At 46.4% G+C, this 21,139-nt stretch overlaps 1 protein-coding gene across 1 annotated transcript in view; it reads left to right on the forward strand.

Moving 5' to 3' along the window:
* OXCT1 (3-oxoacid CoA-transferase 1) overlaps window positions 1-21,139 on the forward strand; it is a 283,735-nt gene that overhangs the window by 160,525 nt on the left and 102,071 nt on the right. Inside the window, exon 11 of the mRNA XM_033932237.1 lies at window positions 19,177-19,225. Within this exon, the coding sequence (XP_033788128.1) occupies window positions 19,177-19,225 (49 nt within the window). The remainder of the gene's footprint in view (window positions 1-19,176; window positions 19,226-21,139) is intronic.

Raw genomic sequence — 21,139 nt, forward strand, 5'->3', positions numbered from 1 at the left:
CAACTTGGATTTTCAGTCTTTTTTTAAAAGTTATTTTTAGCCTCTGCAAGCTTTGTTTTTCAAGAAAACCGCCCAGATGGACTCCCCAGGGCAGGATTCCATTTGTAGTGGATGGCTGTCAGGTGCGCAGCCATGTTATACATGCACCATGGCATGTAAGAGGGGCAAAATCTATTTGGCTCAAGTACCCTTGACATCTGAAGGGGGTCCTGCCGCTGTCTCTGCCTGTGTGCTTAAAAAAATGGCGATGGGAGCCCCATGGAGTGAGCAGTTGACGCTCCAGGGAAACACAAGCACAATTCAGCTGAAAAATCTCACAAGTCCTCTAAGAGTTCCAAGAAGGGTCCGCAGGAGGCAGCTCCTGCCTTGGATGTTGGGTTTTCCCTCAAATTTATTAATATGATGTATCGGGCTGATTTGACTAAGAAATCAGTGCCAACCACCCTTCCGCAGGCGTCATCGCTGGCTGTGGGGACCCTTCCTTCAAAGGGCACGGGCCTTTTCTCCTGCCCCCTCCCCCCCATTGTGATCCCGGTCAGTATGATAGCCATACCTGTGGTTGACCTGGATACCCTGACAATGCCTCTGCGTATGCACCACTACTATGGAAATGTTGCAGATCTCTAGGACCAAGATCCAGGTGGAGCCCCAGATCTGGGGGAAGATCCCACTGTGCATAGATTTTTTTTAAGCCCATACATCTGGTGGATTTGATCTCCAAGTCACTCTAGGAGTTAAAGCTGAGGCTGGGCAGCATGTCACTGTGGAATGTTCCTGCATGAGTTATCAAAAGCCGCAATCCGCCACCTTTTCTGATCATCCCAACACAGTTTGGATTCTCATGGACATTTGGGAGGCACCTGAAGGCCCCTTAAAATGTGCTAGGGCCATGTCTCGGCTCTACTCTATGGCAGATGCTTTTAACCAGTGTTTCGCTTCCTTGAAGGTGGATTCCTCAGTGGCACAGGTTACCAAACACACTATTCTCCCCAGTGATGGGGGAGTCCTGAACGATGTTCATGGTCATAGAATGGATTTCATTCTCAAGCGCCTGTTTGACTCACAGCCACCGGAATTAAGGCGATGATGGCTGCCTCCTCTATGGCCAGGGTGTGCCATTCTAAGCTCCGCCATGATCCTGACACTATTGTGCTCAGGGACCTTGATATCTTGGTTCGGGGGTGGGCTATGTGGCAGGTGCCCTGAATGACATGTTGAAAGTCTTCTCTAAGCTTTTTGCCTATTCCATTTTGTCATGCAGGATTCTGTGGATCAGACAGTGGTCTGGTTTCCCTTCCAGGGGCAACTTCTGTTTGGCAAAGGTCTAGATAACCTCATGAATAGTGTGCAGGACCATAGGCCCAAGTCTTTGCCGGTCAACAGGCCCCGAGCTTTGAAGGGCTTGGAGCATCCTTCTTTTCATGCCTTTAGATGTTCCCGTTGGTACTCTGGGGCCTCCTCTGACCAATATGCCTCCCAGTTTACCAGACCATGGTTTGGAGGTTTTCAGTGCCAGCCATCCATGGGGAGCCATCCAGTGATGCCTGCAAAGAAGTAATTCTGGTGCCAGGCCTGTGCCCACATTCCTGTGGATTGGGGGCAGCTCTTGGCCTTCCTGGCAAAATGGCAGGCCATCACCTCAGACCGCTGGGTCCTGGAGATCCTCCAGGATGGCTACAGGCTAGAATTTCATTGTCCTTTGGTAGATTATTTTCTGGATTCCCCCATGGGAAGGCCAGAGAAAGCGGCTTAGGTGGAGGCCATGGTCCACAGGTTGCTGGACATTGTGGACATAGAGCCCGTTCCAGGACAAGACTTGGGCTCTGGCAGATACTCGATATATTTCATCATTCCAAAGAGAGACTCAGATGATTGGAGGCCGATCCTGGATTTCAAGATAGTCAATGTGATCCTGAGAGTGCTTCACTTCCGGATGGAGACTGTTCATTCGGTAATTGCCTCAGTGGCTCTGGGGGAGTTCCTGGCCTCCTTGGATCTGACGAAGACATATATCCATATTCCCATCTTTCCAGACCACAGGAAGTACCTGAGGCTCCACGTTCTGCAGCAACATCAGTTAGCTGTGCTGCACTTCATGTTGCTGACAGTGCCCTGGGCCTTCTCCAAGGTGATGGTGGTGGCGGCAGCCCATCTGTGCATCTTGGGGATTTTGGTTCACCCATATGAGCTTTAACATAGGGAAATGCAAGGTCATGCATGTAGGGAAAAAGAACCCGATGTTCACCTACAAAATGGGGGGATCACTGCTAGGGGTAAGTAACCTTGAAAGAGACCTGGAAGTGATGGTAGACACAACATTGAAGGCATCGGCACAGTGCGCCACAGCCTCAAGGAAAGCAAACAAAATGTTGGGTATCATTAAGAAGGGTATCACGACCAGGACGAAGGAAGTCATCCTGCCACTGTATCGTGCAATGGTGCACCCGCATCTGGAGTACTGTGTCCAGTACTGGTCGCCGTACCTCAAGAAGGACATGGCAGTACTTGAGGGAGTCCAGAGAAGAGCAACTAAACTGATAAAGGGTATGGAAAACCTCTCATATACTGACAGACTGAAAAAGCTGAGGCTGTTCTCCCTGGAAAAGCGGAGACTCAGAGGAGACATGATAGAAACCTTCAAGATCCTGAAGGGCATAGAAAAGGTAGACAGGGACAGATTTTTCAGATTATGGGGAACCACAAGTACAAGGGGGCTCTCAGAGAAATTAAAAGGGGACAGGTTTAGAACAAATGCCAGAAAGTTCTTTTTCACCCAGAGGGTGGTGGATACATGGAACGAGCTTGTCAGGGATGTCCTGGCATACCCGATTCTAACGTCCTGGCTGTATCTTCAGGTTTTGGGGACCATGGTGGTGATGATTGATGTGGTCCCTTGGGTAAAAGCCTATTTTGCTCAGATTTTGCGCCGGAGCTCACAGTAGGATCCATTACATGCTCCACTGCTCTGGATGATGTTGGCTCGGAGCAGTCCAGCCTGTCTCTCTCTCCTCTCTTTCCCCCTCCTTTCTCTCTAGCTTTCCGAGTGGGTAATTCTGAAGACGGATGCTAGTCTCAAAGGCTTGGATGCCATTTGCATGATCGTCCCTGTTCAGTGCTGGTGAGCCCTCTCCGAGCAGAAGTGGTCGATTTGATTGGCTCTTCTCCATTTCGGGTGTCATCTCCGGCATCAGACAACATCACGATGGTGGCTTATGTCAATCACCGGGGGGGGGGGGGGGGGTGGGGGAACCAGGAGTGCTGCCCTGAGCATGGGGGCCAAGTTTCTCTTCTGGTAGTTGGAGACATAATTCGTGATGCTATCAGCAGCATACATTGCCAGAGTGGACAACGTCCAGGCGGATCATCTCAGCATCAGACTCTGGGAGTGGTCCCTGTCCCAAAGAGTGTTCAACTGCATAGTGGAACGCTGGGATTGCTCCAAGTTCGACTTCATGAAATCGGTGGCCAACAAGAACGGTTCTTCAGTCGACCTTGGCCGTGGATAGGTCTACTGTATATCTTCCCTCTGTGCCCTTCATCAGGCATCTAGTGAGAAGAATAGTGACCCACAGGGGTCCAGTGGTCCTCTTTGCACCTGACTGGTCGAGGCGCCCTTGGTATGCTGACCTGGTTTGGCTACAGTGGAAGCAGGGGGCTTCTGTGTCATCCTCATCTCCTCATGCAGGGCCTTATGGCCTGGATATTTAGCACATGGCCTTAGTTAGCAGGGGCTATTCTTCAACCTTCGTTGTCACTCTCCACAGCAAGAAGACGTCCATGGTAGCTTCCTATGCAAAGGCTTGGTGATGTTATCAGGCATAGTGCATCCAGAAGCACAAAAACAGTACTATCGGGTCCCTTGATTCTGGCGTTCCTTCAGGATGGCCTGACAAAGTGCCTTGCTATGGCTTCTCTTCAAGTCCAGATTGCTGGTCTTTCATGTCTGGGCGCTAATCTCCTGAGGGCTATCTGGCCTCTCATCCAGATGTAGTCCATTTTCTGCAGGGCACTTTGAGGCTTCAGCCCCCACTGCAGTTACACTGTTCATCCTGGAAGCTCAACTTGGTTCTCCGATCTCTGGCTCATCCGCCTTATGAGCCCCTGAAGCAAGCATCTTTAGTGGATCTTATGGTCAAGACCATCTTTCTAGTGGCCATTACTTCCGCCCACAGGGTTTCCGAGTTTCAGGCTCTCTTGCCGGGATCCTTTTCTACGTATTATGAATTCTGGCATGGTGCTGTGCACTGTTCCCTCCTCGCTTCCGAAAGTGATCGCGACTTCCACATTAACCAGGAAGTTCCACGTCCAGCCTTTTCTTCCTCCGGTTTGAGGGAACAAGATTATGTATTGCAGTCCCTGGATTTGCACTGGATCCTATCGCGGTACCTGGAGGTTATGAATGATTTTCATCTCTCCGACCATCTCTTTGTACTAGCGGGTCCCGCCCACAAGGGCAGGCCATCTTCTAGGGTCACCATTTCCAGATGAATCCATATGGCTATTTCCTCTGCTTATGTAGCAGCCAGTAAGAAGCCCCCCATCTTGGTGAGGACTCATTCTACCAGAGGCATCTCGTTCTCCTAGGATAAGTCTTTGGTGATCTCATGGAGGAGATTTGGAGGGCTGCGACCTGGTCCTTCTTGCATATGTTAACCAAATTTTACAGGATCGATGTGACAACCCAGCAGGATTCTGCTATTGGCTCCTCCGTTTTGGCAACAGGCTCATCTGTCCCACTGTGTGTCTCTGGAACTGCTCTGTTACGTCCCAATAGTTCAGGAATAGAGTAGGATTGTGCAAGAATGAAAAATTAGGTTCTTATCTCTGTTAATCTTCTTTCTTGTAAATTCACACTCTATTCCTGGAACCCACCCTAGGATTTGCTGATTCGCCGATTGTCTAGCTTTATATGTACTGGTAAGATGGATTTCTGTTTTCTGACCAGCCTTTATAAAAGTGCCATCAGAATAGGTTTAGCACTTAGTTTTGGGGGGTCCCTAGTTCAGGCACACACCCCCCCTTTCTAACAATGCAGGCTGTGTCTCCTTTATAGTACTGTATTTTGTCATTCAGGTTTCTAGTGTTTAATAACCTGTTTCAATTGTTGCTGTTCTAAATTTCCTGTTATGAGCAGATTAGAGTGGAAACATAGAAACATGACGGCAGATAAAGGCCAATTGACCCATCTAGTCTGCCCATCCACGGTAACCTATCTCTGAGAGATTCCATATGCCTATCCCAGGCCCTCTTGAATTCAGACACAGTCTCTGTTTCTTCCGTAAAAAAAGTATTTCCTCAGATTACTCCGGAGCCTATCACCTCTTAACTTCATCCTATGCCAAGGGGTGTCAAAGTCCCTACTCAAGGGCTGCAATCCAGTCGGATTTTCAGGATTTCCCAAATAAATATGCATAAGATCTATTTGCATGCACTGGTTTCATTTATGCTAATAGATTTCATGCATATTCATTGGGGAAATCCTGAAAACTTGACTGGATTGCGGCCCTTGAGGAGGGACTTTGACATCCCTGTCCTATGCCCTCTCATTGCAGTTTCCTTTCAAATGAAAGAGACTTGACTCATGCACATTTATATTATATATGTATTTAAACGACTCTATCATATCTCCCCTCTTCTGCCTTTCCTCCAAAGTATACAGATTGAGATCTTTAAGTCTGTCCCCATATGCCTTCTCATGAAGATCACACACCATTTTAGTAGCCTTCCTCTGGACGTACTCTTTTTATATCTTTTTGAAGGTGCGGCCTCCAGAATTGCACACAATATTCTAAATGAGGTCTCACCAGAGTCTTATACAGAGGCATCAATACCTCCTTTTTCCTACTGGCCATACCTCTCCCTATGCAACCTAGCATCCTTGTAGCTTTCGCCGTCACCTTTTTAACCTGTTTGGCCACCTTAAGATCATCACGTTTAATCACACCCAAGTCCTGCTCTTCTGTCATGCACATAAGCTCTTCACTCCCTAATCTGTACCGTTCCTTCAGGTTTTTGCAGCCCAAATGCATGACTTTGCATTTCTTAGCATTAAATGCTTAGCATTAAACTATGCAACATAGTTGGCAAAAGCAGTGTGCCTGACTTTATGACGCAGGACCTAAGACAGCTTGAACAGTGGTCATCAACTTGGCAGCTGGGCTTCAATGCTAAAAAATGTAAAGTAATGCACCTAGGCAAAAAAAATCCACACAGAACTTACACACTAAATGGTGAAACCTTGTCCAGGACCACGGTGGAACGTGATTTAGGAGTGATCATTAGCGACGATATGAAGGCTGCCAATCAAGTAGAGAAGGCATCGTCCAAGGCAAGACAAATGATGGGCTGTATCCGTAGGGGTTTTGTCAGCAGAAAACCTGAAGTCATAATGCCGCTGTACAGATCCATGGTGAGACCTCATCTCGAGTATTGTATTCAATTCTGGAGACCACACTACCGAAAAGATGTGTTGAGAATTGAGTCGGTTCAGCGAATGGCTACCAGGATGGTTTTGGGGCTCAGGGAACTCACGTATGAAGAAAGGTTAAAAAAACTGAGGATGTACTCACTGGAGGAGCGAAGAGAGAGAGGGGACATGATTGAGACCTTTAAGTATATTACTGGGCGTATAGAGGTGAAAGATGATATCTTCAGTCTTACAGGGCCCTCAGTAACCAGAGGACACTCGCTGAAAATCAGGGGAGGGAAATTTCAGGGTGATGCGAGGAAGTACTTCTTCACTGAAAGGGTGGTAGATCATTGGAACGAGCTGCCTCAGAGGGTGATTGAGGCCAGCAGCGTGTTAGATTTCAAGAGAAAATGGGATATTCATGTGGGATCTCTAGGAGAGTAAGAATCAGGGAGTGGGTCATTGGTATGGGCAGACTCGATGGGCTATAGCCCTTTTCTGCCGTCAATTTCTATGTTTCTATGTTTCTAAATTTTAGCTGCCAATTTTCAGACCATTCTTCAAGCTTCGCTAGGTCTTTCTTCATGTTATTAACACCATCCGTGTTATCTACTCTATTGCAGATTGAGATCTTTAAGTCTCTCCCCATACGCCTTATCATGAAGACCACATACCATTTTAGTAGCCTTCCTCTGGACCGACTCTTTTTATATCTTTTTGAAGGTGTGGCCTCCAGAATTGCACACAATATTCTAAATGAGGTCTCACCAGATTCTTATACAGAGGCATCAATACCTCCTTTTTCCTACTGGCCATACCTCTACCTATGTATCCTAGCATTCTTTTAGTTTTCACTTTCATCTTTTCAGCCTATTTGGCCACCTTAAGATCATCACATACAATCACACCCAAGTCCCGCTCTTCTGTCATGCACATAAGTTCTTCACCCCCTAAACTGTACCGTTTCTTCAGGTTTTTGCAGCCCAAATGCATGACCTTGCATTTCTTAGCATTAAATTTTAGCTGCCAAATTTCAGACCATTCTTCAAGCTTCGCTAGGTCTTTCTTCATGTTATTAACACCATCCGGGTTATCTACTCTATTGCAGATTTTGGTATCATCTGCAAAGAGGCAAATCTTACCTGACATCCATTCAGCAGTATCATTTATAAAAATGTTAAAAAGAACAGGCCCAAGAACAGAACCTTGAGGCACACCACTGGTAACATCCCTTTCCTCAGAGCGATCTCCATTGATCACTACCCTCTGTCACCCTCCACTCAACCAGTTCCTGACCCAGCCTTGTCACTTTGGGACCATTCCCAAGGGTACTCAGTTTATTTATTAGATGTCTGAGTGGTACACTGTCAAAGGCTTTGCTAAAATCTAAATACACCATATCTAGTACACATTGTCTATCCAATTCTCTGGTTACCCAGTCAAAGAAATTGATCAGATTTGTCTGACAAGACCTCCCTCTGCTGAATCCATGTTGCCTCCAGTCCTGTAATCCACAGGATTCCAGAAACTTGACCATTCTTTATTTTAAAAGCATTTCCATTAATTTGCTTACCACAGAAGTAAGACTTACCGGCCTGTAATTCCCTACTTCTTCCTTACTTCCACTTTTGTGGAGAAGGACCATATCTGCCCTTCTCCAGTGCTCCGGTACCACTCCCGACTCTAGAAGCTCATTGAAAAGGTCATTCAGCGGAGCTACCAGAACTTCCCTAAGTTCCTTCAGCACACTTGGATGTACACCATCCAGCCCCATCGTTTTGTCTACCTTTATTTTAGCTAGCTCCTCACAAACACAACCCTCTGAAAATTGGTCAGGGTCTATTACTCCTCCATCCCTATTCACATTTGTCTTCTGCGATCCCGCTGCTGGCACTTCAGCTGTGAACATAGAACAGAAATATTTGTTAAGCAATTCAGCCTTTTCTTTTTCAGCTTCTAAATATTCCTCCCTTTCACCTTTGAGTCTCACAATGCCACTTTTGCACTTCTTCCTGTCACTAATATATCTAAAAATTGTCTTTGTCTCCCCGTTTTACCATTTTAGCTATTTTTTCTTTCATTTGCATCTTTGCTTTCCTGACTTCACAACCAGCCTCCCCACAACTTTTCAAGATATTTTTGCCTGTTGTCTTCTTTCTGCGATTTTTTGTAGTTTATGAAAGCTAACCTATTATTCCTTACCTTCTCAACTACTACTTTTGAGAACCAAAGCAGCCTTCTCTTACTTTTACTTACCGTATTATTTTGCTCCATAAGACACACTTTTTCCCCCCAAAAAGTGGAAATAAGGATGCGGCTTATGAAGCGAATGTAACCCCCCTACTTTCTACTTTCCTTTCTTCCGGGAGATTTCTCTCATCAATCTTCTGATGCTTACCGGGTTGAGGGCAGAGTATTGTAGAGGATGTGAGAGTTGTGCGTCAACGGAGGAGACTCAGCTGGAGCGTCCTGCAGCATTAGGAGAGTCCTTTTGGCTCTGCTCTCCTGCTGTGCGGTAGCCTGCTTCAGCTCTTTAGCTTCTGCCTGATGGTGGAGTTGGTTCCTCACAGCTGGTTTCACCTCCTACTTGGAGTCTGACGCAAAAGAACCAAAACCAAGACAAAGCGAATCGAGAGCCCCTGGCGAATATGTTTCATTGGGAGCGGTTGACTGATTTACCCTTCAGCTGTTCCTTTGCCGGCAATGGCAGTCTTGACTCTGCTCCCTCTCTTCAGGAGCCTGGAGTCTATGGGACCTGACATTGGCAGATTTTCTGTGGTCGGCCTGCCCTTCCGTCTTCTAAGATCGAATGACTGTCACTCTCTATTATACCTCCCTCTCAGGTATTTTGCTTTTCTACCTGTTATTTTTTATTTTGTCTTTCATTCTTTTAACGTATAGTTTGTACTACTACTACTTAGGCACTCAAGCTATATTGTAATCCTAATTTACCTAAGTGCCTTCTACTTCATGCAAATTGTTTTTTTACTTATTACCATTGTTAAAATTATCTTTTTTTTCTTGTACTTATATTTTTATAATCACATTGAACCGAAAATAATTTTGCGGTATATAAAGTTTTTATGTTATGTTAAAAGTAATTATTGATAGAGAGGGGAATTTAAAGGTGCTGGGTATATATTAGTATACAATTTGGTTCAGAATGTTTTTTTTTCTTGTTTTCCTCCTCTAAATCTAGGGTGCATCTTATAGTGCGAAAAAATACGATACTTGCCTCCCAAAAGGTTTGTCTCCCTTACAATCGCTCGTTTCAGTTTTGCCCACCGCATTTCCACTCCTTTCAGACGTTCCCACCCAGACAACAGTTCCTTTGTGTACGGTAAACCCCCATCCGAACAAAGTTAGTTTTTTTAAAGTCTAGAACCTTTGCTTTTGAATGAGTACCATGCAGTGATCACTGTACCCCCTCTCTTTTCCCTTTGTCCTCTACAGAAATTCTTGGCTGCATTGTCACCAACTGATTTCCTGGGGGGCAGTCCTGAGGTAGGATGGGAGAGACTCAAGACTTTGTGTTATGAGGCTTCCTACAAACTCTGGCGAGTATGGGAAAATAACCCACTAGTCTAGGAATAGAGTGTGGTATTAAAAGAAAGATTAGCAAAGGTAAGAAACTAATCTTTCGATGTCCCCCCCCCCTAGTTTTTTATAAAGAAGCACATTCTATACCTGAGCATTATAGAATTCTCTCCATCACAAAGAAGTCTTTTTTTTCCCCCCCAAGTTATTGCTTTTATATGGATAAAATGTCATATTCTTTAGTATCCCTCTAGACTGGAATGCTCCTCTACCAGCAAGTGGAGACTGAGAACACACTGAATTCTATCAGCAGTACAAGTGGGCTTTGCAGTCCCTCTTAGAATCAGTCTGTTCTCAGGCCCAGATCATCACTAAACCAGTTTTAACTGATTTAATGACGATCAGATTGGCAGACCCGATGCACAAAACAACTCACCGTGTGGTTTTGTGCACGATTGTTCATTTTCCAATCCGGCCATGCAAATAAGGTCATTGATATTGAAATGCCCTGTAAACTAGCAGAGTGATTGATGCTCCAACATGGCTTCCTGATGTACAAAAAAAGTGATTGCTTTAGTTCAGCCCTGAAATTAATATGTTTATAACACACCATACTTTTTTGTTGTTGTTGTTGTTTTTATTGGGCGCACAGATGCTGTACATATGTTACACACACACAATATCTCCCCCATTTAAAAAAAAAAGTGAGCCAAGCCACACATTGTCCTTGATAAGCCCCTCCTATCAAGACCTTAGCCCCTCCCTGGTACATCCCAGGATGCACCGGGAAGGGAAAGGCCCACCATTATGAAAAGGAGGGCCTACTGGCAAGAGGGAGTGGCATCCCTCTTGCTGGCTTCTAAAGTGAGATACAGGGGAGGGGCTTGGGGTTGCTTGAGTTGGAGTGGTTCTGAGCTAATCCACCAGAGTTGCTCTCACAGTGATTCATCGATGGGATCAGATGGGGATTACGACGAACCTCCACTCAAATCATTTGCATGCAAACTTTTTGAGCATTGGCCAAAAATTGGACCACAGCAGACCATGCGGTCTTACCAACCCTGTTTAATGCATCTAGACCTTGGTCTCCAGCAGGTGGAGGTGTGCAGTTCTGTTCTATTTTCTAGGCTTTGCCATAGGAACTGTTGGAGAGGATAGGCAGGGGCCTTTTCTGGCCTGTTATTACCTGGATTGAGCTGGGGTGTCACACTCAGGCGGCCGAATCCCTCTCCCCCCATTCCCTCACCTCCCCAATTGTTATTTAGAGATACCTCAGATGTATGCCTTGCCTGTGGGCACTGACTACAACTTGGAGAGCCAGTAGGGTCTTCTCCTTAAGCATTAAAGTTTACAAAAAAGAAAAAATAAACCCAACCCAGAGGAAGAGCCATTGATTTTTCTTAGTGCCGATCTGAAGGGAAGCCTTTCATTCATTAAGTTTTCTCCCTTTTAGCTAACCAGTGTCTGAATTGAGCCTAAGAAGTGCTCAGTGTGTTCCCACCGAGGTTTCTATCAGCTGGGTCAGCTTTGGGTGCCGGCAAGAGGGATTCCCTGGCAACCACGAATGGAGTCAATCATGGGCGATGGGGATGCCCAGGTTTCCCTAACCGCTGAATGCTCTGAGGCTTCCCCAGCCATTGCGGCTGCTGCTGGTGGGGATCCCAGGTTCTCTTACTGTCGCAAGCATTGGGGATTCCCTTGCTGTTGTGTTGGGGTTTTCTGGGGATTCCCTTTTTGTGGCTGGTTCTTTGCAGGCCTCTTCAGTATTTTTGACCTCAGGGGAGTCTTTTTCGGCGGGCTTTTCTTGTTTGGCAGGAAATTCCACCATTTTGTCTGAGTCTTCTGCTGAGCTCCAGCCTAGATTGGAAAGGCAGGAACAGGTTAGCCAGGCCTCTTCCTCTGTGGTTGGGCGTGATTCCCTCCCGCCAGTGGGTTTTTCCCCAGATTTTGTGCTGGCTATCTACAAGGCGTACTGCCTGTACACAGCTGGTGCTCCTTTGAATGCCCCGGTGGTCTAATCTGGGGGGGAAGTCTTTTTCTTCATTGCTAGCCCTCCCTCATCTGCCTAAATGGCAGCATCTTTCGTTGGAGGACATGGTGTTTCTGGATGGTGTCAGATGAGGACCTGGGTTTCTCTGGGTATCTGCAGGACCCTCGGGGAGGGAAGGGGCAGACGACATGGGTGACTGGGTGTCGGAGCCACATGCAGTGGAGGACACTTCGGTTGTACGCATTTTTCACTGGTAGGAACTACAGGTACTCAAGTGTCATCTATTTTGTGTTGGTGTTTTGAAGAAGTCTAAAGAGGCCCCTTGGGTGGTGGATTCTCTTTGAAAGATTCAGACGGCCTCTTGTTCCTTTCCCATGCATAAGTATATCTAGGATATTGTGCACACACAGTGGAACACCCCAGATGTCCCTTTTCAGCTGGTGTGGTCTAGGTCCCAGCTTTATCCAATTCCTGATTCCAACAGGGATTCCTTATGTCCACTGGTTGTGGATGCAGTAGTTTTGGCCATTGCCAAGAGGCATACAGTTCTGGTGGAGGGGGACTCAGCCCTGAGGGGGCCCCCCAGGACCGGAAGATGGAATCTCATCTTAAGCAGGCAGCAATTTGTGATGTTCTAGTGGCCAGGGCATGCTTCAGATGGGCTGAGCATGTGTTGGATAGGCAGTCCAACGACTGGTCTCTGATGGATCAGGAGGTCACTAAGATTGAGCTCAGCTCTTCTTACCTTTTGCAAACCATATACAATTGGTTGTGGGCTTTTGCTAAGTCTATGGCCTTAGAGGTGGCTAGTAGTGCTGCCCGATTTCATCCTATAGAATTCGATTTTTTGATTTGATTTTCCTGCCCAATTGGGTGTTTTTTCAAACATCCTGTGCAGGTGATCGAGGCAGACAGCGTGCCAGACTTTAAGAATAAATGGGATACCCATGTGGGATCCCTACGAGGGTCAAGATAAGGAAATTGGGTCATTAGGGCATAGACAGGGGGTGGGTAAGCAGAGTGGGCAGACTTGATGGGCTGTAGCCCTTTTCTGCTGTCATCTATGTTTCATCTATGTTTCACCCTACCCCCTTTGCCCTCTTCTACCCACACTGGCGCTGTGGTATAAACAAAATAAACAAAAAAGACTTTTCCTCTCTCTATTAAATCCTAGTAAACGTTCGTGGCCTAATACCAGCTCTGGCAGGATACACTTTTCAGATCTGACACCTTGTAATCACAAAACAGAAAATAAAATTATTTTTTCTACCTTTTGTTGTCTGGTCATTATTCAAATCATGTTGGTCCCAGGCTCTGCGACAAACGTCTTGTGATAACTCGCTTTCCCATTTGTCGTTTTCTTCTTTATTCGTGCTAACCTTCCATTTTCCATATCTGTCCTCCCCTTTCATTTCCCTTCCCTCCCCCGGAGGTCTGGCATCTTTCCTTTTTTTCATCTCCATCCCTGCAGCTGCAGCAATGGACCCCACCATCCCCAGATCCACCATCTCTTCTTTTCTCATCTACCCTTTCATCCAGCATCTCTTCCTCATTCCCCACCACCCCAGGGTCCACCAGCTCTCCCTTTCTCTTCCCAACTACCCTCCTTTCCAGTATCTCTTTCCCCCCGCCCACACCATCCTTTGTGTCCAACTTCTCTCTCTTTCTGTTCCTTCCCTCCCTAAATTCCACCATCTCTTTCCCTCTCCTGTTTTTAGACCCATTATTTCTTCCCCTTCTTAACCCCCCCAGTCCGGCATATGCATGTCTCTTTGGAACCCCTTCCCTCCCTCAGTGTACTTCTACACCAGGGCCCCCCCGAAGACCTGCATATTCCCCTCCCTTCTTTGTAGCATCCTCCGGCTTCCCCCCTGGCGTCCTGGTCTCACCTTCAGCTAATTAGGGCAGCCTGTGCTGTAGCGATCCTAGCAGGCTACTGTTGGCCTCTGCAGCATGTTCCCTCTGCCACATTCCCACCCCTCCTCTGATGTTAGGGCAGGATTATGGCAGAGAGAACATGCCACGTAGGATGACAGCAGCCTGCTAGGATCGCTACAGCACCGGCAATCCTCTGCAAGCTGCCCTAATTAGCTGAAGGCGAGTCTGGGATGCCAGAGGACGCTACAAAGAGTGCTTATGCATTGCAACACTTCCCAACTAACCGGAGGGGCCCCCTAAAGCAGGTGCAGCAATGGCAGTGGACAGCCAGCAAGAAGTATCATTGCCGCTCCTGCTTTAGGAGACCTGGTCGAATCGGTGAGCTCAATTTAAAAAAAAATGAACTGATTCAAATCGGCGCATTGGGCAGCACTAGTGGCTAGTAAGCCTACTTTGTAGCTTTGTAGTTGATTGGTAGACTCATCCTTCAAATCCATGCTCAGCAAATTTCCCTTTAAGGGCTCTATTCTCTTTGGAGAGGACTTGGGACAATCTGATGCTGAGTGTAGGTGATTCCAAGGTGCCTCTGTTATCAGAGGACAGGCCTCAGCAGTCTGGTAGAGGAGGATTCGGCCGAGGTCATCTTCGTGATTTTTGTAGGTATCATCCTGGCAGAGTTTTCACTGTGGATTCTTCCTCCAGAGGTCAGTTTTTCCAGCATATGCAGTCCTTTTGGGGTACACGTCGGGAGGGGCATGCCTCCTTTCTTGCCTTTTCCTCACAACCCACACAATGACGGTGCTCGGATCCCTCCCCTGGTTCAGGTGGAATCCCAGCTAGGGGAGTTTTACTGAGGGTGGGCTGAGGTTACGTCAGATCAGTGGGTCCTGGAAGTGATTCAAGACAGGTATTCTCTCGAGTTCGATCAGTCCTTGCCAGATCTTTTTCTCTTTTCGTCAGTTCACTTGGAAGAGGTGGGTGTTTCATTAGACTCTTCAGAAGTTGATGGAGTGGTTCCTGTGCCCCCTCAAGAGATTCGTACCAGGAGGTACGCAATTTACTTTGTGGGGCCCAAGAAGGCATCTTATCTTAGATCTAAAGGGTGTGAACCAGGTACTCCGGGTTCCTTCTTTTGTATGGAGACCTTAAAGTCTGAGATCTTAGCAGTTCAGGCTGGGGAGTTTCTGACTTCTCTCGACCTGACACAGGCCTACCTTAATTTCCCGATTTGGAACTCCCAGCAGTTCCTTTGCTGTGCTCTTCCATTTGTTCTGGCCATGGCTTCACATACCTTCACAAGATTATGGTAGTGGGGACAGCAGCTTTGTGCAAGGAGGGCATTTTGGTTCATCCTTATCTGGATGATTGGTTGATTTGAGTAAAGTCCTTCTAGGAGCGCTCCTGAGTCACTGCCCATGTCTTGGAATTGCTGCAGTCGACTGGCTAGTCAACCTTTCCAAGAGTCAATTGGCTCTGTCTCAATACTTGGAATATCTTGGAATTCTTTTAAACACTGGTCTGGGGAGGGTGTTCCTTCCTGAGGCTAAGGTGCAGAAGTTGCAGTCAGATTTGCTCCCTTGTGTGTTCTCGCTGCCTCCAGGCGCAGGAGTTTCTTCAGGTCTTGGGGTCGATGGCGACCTCATTGTAGGTGGTTTAGTGGGTACTCACTCACATGCATCTCCTCCAGTCTGTGCTTCTTCAGAGATGGTCTCTGCAAGTTCACGATTTGGACGCTCCAGTTACCCTTTGTGGTCTTATTCGTTACAATCTGCGCTGTTGGCTTCAGTCCCACAATCTGGTCCTGGGGATGAGTCTGGATCAGTCCTAGTGGACAGCTCTTCTCATGGATGCCAGTCTTCTCAGTTGGGGAGCCCAGTGTCTCAGTTGTTCAGCTGGTCGCTGGAGGAGGAGGCCTCATGGTTGATTAACATTCTGGAGACTAGAGCCATTCGGTTGGCGCTTGTGGCCTTCCAGTCCTTCCTGGAGGGAAAAGCTGTTTGGGTTCTCTCCAACAATGCCACAGTGGCGGCCTATGTCAATCGACGGGGGGAACCATCTAGTAGCGCAGCAGACGGCACTTCTCATGGAATGAGCGGAGGTTCACCTCTTGGACATCATGGCTTCCCACATAGCGGGATTGAACAATGTCCAGGCAGATTTCCTCAATTGTCATGTGCTGGATCCCAGTGAGTGGTGCCTCAGGATGGAGGCCTTGAATCTGATAGTTCAGTCATGGGGTTGGCCGATGATGGATCCCATGGCCAGCATTTCAGCTCCAAGGTGCGGAGGTTCTTCAGTTGGCGCAGAGATTATCAGGCTCAGGGGCTGGATGCTCTAGTGCAGGATTGGCCGCCGGCTGGTCTGCTGTATGTTTTCCTCTGTGATTGCTGATGGGCAGAGTTCTTCACATTGCGTGATCATAGTGGCTCAGGATCGGCTCAGGCGTCCGTGGTTTGGGGATCTAGAGGATGGGTTTTGACTCACTGGTTGAGCTGCTGCCTCTGCACCCAGAGGTTGTGAGCTCAAATCATGGTGCTGCTCCATGTGACCCTGGGCCAGTCACTTAATCCTCCAGTGCCTACCACTTTGAATATCAGCTTTGAAATGCCAAAGTAACAAAAAGGCGGCATACAAGTACCCATTCATAAGAACATAAGAATTGTCTCTGCTGGGTCAGACCAGTGGTCCATCCTGTCCAGCAGTCCGCTCACACGGCGGCCCCCAGGTCAAAGACCAGTGCTCTAAATGAGTCCAGCCTCACCTGCATACGTCCCAGTTTAGTAGGAACTTGTTCAGCTTAGTCTTGAAACCCTGGAGGGTGTTTTCCCCTACATCAGATTCTGGAACAGCATTCCAGCTCTCCACCACTCTCTGGGTGAAGAACTTCCTTACGTTTGTACGGAATCTATCCCCTTTCAACTTTAGAGAGTGCCCTCTTGTTCTCCCTACCTTGGAGAGTGTGAATAGTCTGTCTTTATCTACTAAGTCTATTCCCTTCAGTATTTTGAATTTTTCGATCATGTGTCCTCTCAGTCTCCTCTTTTCAAGGGAGAAGAGGCCCAGTTTCTCTAATCTCTCACTGTACAGCAACTCCTCCAGCCCCTTAAGCATTTTAGTCGCTCTTCTTTGGACCCTTTTGAGTAGTACTGTGTCCTTCTTCATATACGGCGTCCAGTACTGGATGCAATACTCCAGGTGAGGGCGCACCATGGCCCTGTACAGTGGCATGATAACCTTCTCCAATCTGTTGGTGATCCCCTTCTTTATCATTCCTAATATTCTGTTCGCCCTTTTTGCCGCCGCAGCGCATTGTGCAGACGGCTTCATCGACGGCTTATTGATCAGAACTCCTAAGTCTCTTTCCTGGTAGGTCTCTCCAAGTATTGCCCCGGACATCCTGTATTTGTGGCAGACTGCCTTCCTCTGGCCTTCTCAAACAACCTGACTCAGGTTTCCATCTCTTTGATTGATCTGGGTCCCTTTTGTCGTACGGCTTGGCTCTTGAAAGGGAATACCTAAGCAAGAAAGGATGTTCAGATAAGGTGGTCTCTACTCTTTTGGGATCTCGGAGGTCCTCTACTTCTCAGGCTTATGTGCGTATCTGGTGCCTTTTCGAGGACTGGTGATCCTCTCGGCGGTGGTTCCCCTGCGTGTGTCTTTGCTGTACATTTTGGAATTTTTGCAGGATGGCCTGGAGCAAGGCTTTGCCTGGTCCTCCTTGTGGTTTCAAGTGGCGTCCTTGTGTTTTTTTTAGGGGGCCTTTGCGCAATTGGCAGTTGTAGTCTCTTCCTTATGTGATCCATTTCTTGAGAGCTTCGAAGATGATCCGGCCTCTGGTTCACCCTTAGTTTCCAGCCTGAGATCACAATCTGGTCCTTTCCATGCTCATTCATCCTCCTTTTGAGCCTCTGAGTTCCTGCATGCTGAAAGATCTTACTTTGAATGTGGTATTTCTGGTAGCTATTACTTCTGCAAGACATGGGTCAGAGTTGCAAGCCTTTTCTTTTAGAACTTTCTTCTTGGAATTTTTGAGGAAACGTGTGGTGCTGTGACTTGTTCCTTTCTTCCTTCCTAAAGTCATTTCCCCCTTTCATGTGAATTGACAGTTGCCCTTCCAGTTTTGGGTAGTCAGAAGCGTACTTTAGAGCAGAGGCAGTTACACAAATTGGATATCCACAGGGTCTTTCGCACTTACGTGTAAAGGATGCAAGAGTTCTGGCATTCAGATCATCATTTTGTTCTCCTAGCAGGAGGAAGGTGAACGAAGGATCAAGGAGGCTATCACTTTGGCATACCCACTTCAGAAGAAGCCAGTTCTGGACTTTCTCAAGACTCATTCCTCACGGGGTCAAGTAGCATCCTGGGCAGAGAGTTCTATTGTACCCCCGGTGGATATCTGTAAGGCTGCAATTTGGTGGTCTCTGCATTCTTTTGTGTGTCACTATTGGATGGACATTCAGACGTATCGGGACGCTGTTTTTGACAGGTTCCACCCATGTTGGGTACTGCTTTGGTACATCCTATCCATCTGTGCCAGTCTGGAGGGCCACTAAAAAAGGAGAAATTAGGGCTTACCTGCTAATTTTCTTTGTTTTAGCCCCTTCAGACTGACACAGAACCCACCCATTGTTTTTTCTTGATGATGCGAAGAGTCGATTTTTTTCTCGGGAATGCTAAATGGAAATTTTGTTCTTTTTTGCTTTCCTTTTTTCTGGGGAGTGTAAATAGTAATGGCATAGCAGTGACATCTGGTTTGTCTGGTATAGCTGGCAAACTGTGGGGACAGTTGATTGCGTGTTTCAATACTTCTCCATCAGTTGTATTTTACAAAGAAAACACCCCCCCCCCAATGCATTAGTTTGAAATTCCTGCTTGACTATTCATCAGGCTGATTCTAAGAGGGATTGTATAGTCCACTCGTACTACTGATGGAATTCAATGTGTTCTCAGTCTCCATCTGCTGGTAGAAGAGCGTAAACCCATCCATCTGTCTGAAGGGACTAAAAGAAAAAAAAATTAGAGGTAAGCCCTAATTTCTCCTTGTGAAAAATCAAACAGCTGTGTTAAAATTCAGAAGAAGCACATGCTACTGATGAATATGACAAATAATTTCTTTATATAAAGGTATAAAATATCTGTTAATAGAACAATTATTTCAGAAAGCAAATTATGTACAGCTAATTAAACACAAATCTGGTGCCTTTGAAGCTTTTTTAAAGAGAAATAACACCACAAGGAAGAAGCCATCCAACATGAGCAAACTGTATTTAATTTAAGTCTTTACTCAGATTGTTTTATTAATCCAGTTCTGACTAGCTAGTATGTGCTGGTTTTGTCTCATGCTATTGGGTTTTGTTGTCAGGGACCGTATCCACGAAAAGATGAAGTAGATCCAGACCTGATTAATGCAGGTAAAAAAAAAAAGCATTTTCTTTTGTTGCTTCCAGCTTTTTCTTCCCAGTTTATTTATTTATTTATTTATTTTTAAAAATTTATATTCCACATATCCTGCAATTCTATGCGGAGTACAATAAGATATCCAATGAGAAATAACAAATTACAACCATCACATACTACACATATATCAATGAGACAGAAAAGGAACATAATACAATAAACATATTGTAATACAACCACCAAATATATAACAATACTACCGACAATACACAACACAAACAGAAATACTTAATTGCTGTTACTTGACTGAGACTTGGCTGCTGGTTCATTACTCGCTGTTACAGATTGCAAAAGCATATAAGTTGCTTAGTAATGAATATGTATGAGATGTATTTGCTTGCCCTGCCTCCTTGAGATGCAAATCTATCTTGTGCGTATTTATTGTTAATATTCTGAAAACCTGACCTGCCTGTGGCTCTCGAGGACCGGACTTGCTTACCCCCTGTTCTAGACAGTTGGGTTATTTCCCTATAGCTGCATGCTGCTTCAGAAGGAATCCACTCTGGATTTTTTCACTCTGCCTCTGTTATACTTCACTGGGCTCTCTAGTTCCACCTTCATTTTTTTCCTTCTGTACAGGGAACCCTGCGCTGCGCTTCCCAGACCCTGAGATAATGGACTTTGATTCCGAATCAGCCCATGTTAGTCCTACCCCTGTGTCCAGAATCAGAGCCAGGATAGCACAGCCCAGAAAGGAGAAATATTTCTGTGCTGCTCCTTTTAAGTCTGGCCCTTTAAGAAAAGGCAAGAATGTGCACTGGCAAGGAATCAACCAGCTCAGCAAACCTGCACCTGAGGTAATCAAGGGGGAGGGGCATAGATTGAGAGAGCCCTTTTCCAGCAGCAGAGCAGGAGCTGGGTGAGAACACCAGAGCTGAGAGCAGCTAGGATTCTACAGACAGGCCAGGAGACATCTGCATGGAGGAACTGAATCCAGCTGAGAGTGAAGAGTGTGTTTCTCAAATGGACTGGGAGTGTATTCCAAACGCAGAGCAGTGCCCTGAATCTGTGGAGTTTTAGTGGAGCAGTCTGGAACAGGTCAGAGGTTTTTTGTTTTGTTTTTTTTTCTCTCTCTCAAAGTTTGCAAAGCCTGTTGCCTTGTTTAGTTTGTTTCACATAGCAGTGAGAGCCCAGGGCTGAATGTTTTTCCCTGTTGGGAGGGGCTCCTTAATAGAGAGAGAGAACCATAGCATAAGCTTAGATTTGGCTTTTTGTACTGGTCAGTTATTCGGAGGGGAGGGGGGGTCCTCTCTCTGAAAATTCTGTAAGGGTTTTTTTTCCCCCCAGTGAAGAAAGCATAAAGCAGAGTTGCCTGCCTTTGTTGCCCTGAACCCTAGCTTGGGGAGAAGACTGGGAAATGGCTGGGCTGTACTAAATGAAATCCCAGCTTTGCAGTTTGGCAGGTGGGCTAGAAGAAATGATTTGTGACAGCCGACCCAGCCAGGCAAGTGGTGCCCAGGTGCCACATAGCAGTGCAAGAGCCAAGTGTTTGTCAAAGAAAGAACTGTAAAAATTGGATGGGGTTTTTTTTGTGTGTGTGCTTAAAATAAGTAAAGAAACCTATTGAAAACCTAAGAGAAGGTTCAACTCTATTAGCGAGTAGACAATAATTCAAGTTCAAATCATGCTCAAGAAACCCAAGGACATGGGAAATATCAGTGTTTGTCTGTGTAGGGAAGTTTAGCAAATTCTAACAAGGGAGCCCATATTCATTCAAATTTTTTCAAGGAACAGGTTCTCTCCGCCGCAATGCGTTCAAATTTATCTATCATGGGGGGGGGGGGGGCGTGGCTTGGTGGTGCACGCGGATGGATGGGTGAAACGGTAGCTCCACAACTATAGACATTTATATTTAATTAACTTCAGAA

The sequence above is a fragment of the Geotrypetes seraphini genome, chromosome 1, assembly GCF_902459505.1.
Source record: "Geotrypetes seraphini chromosome 1, aGeoSer1.1, whole genome shotgun sequence".
Classification (NCBI taxonomy): Eukaryota; Metazoa; Chordata; class Amphibia; order Gymnophiona; family Dermophiidae; genus Geotrypetes; species Geotrypetes seraphini.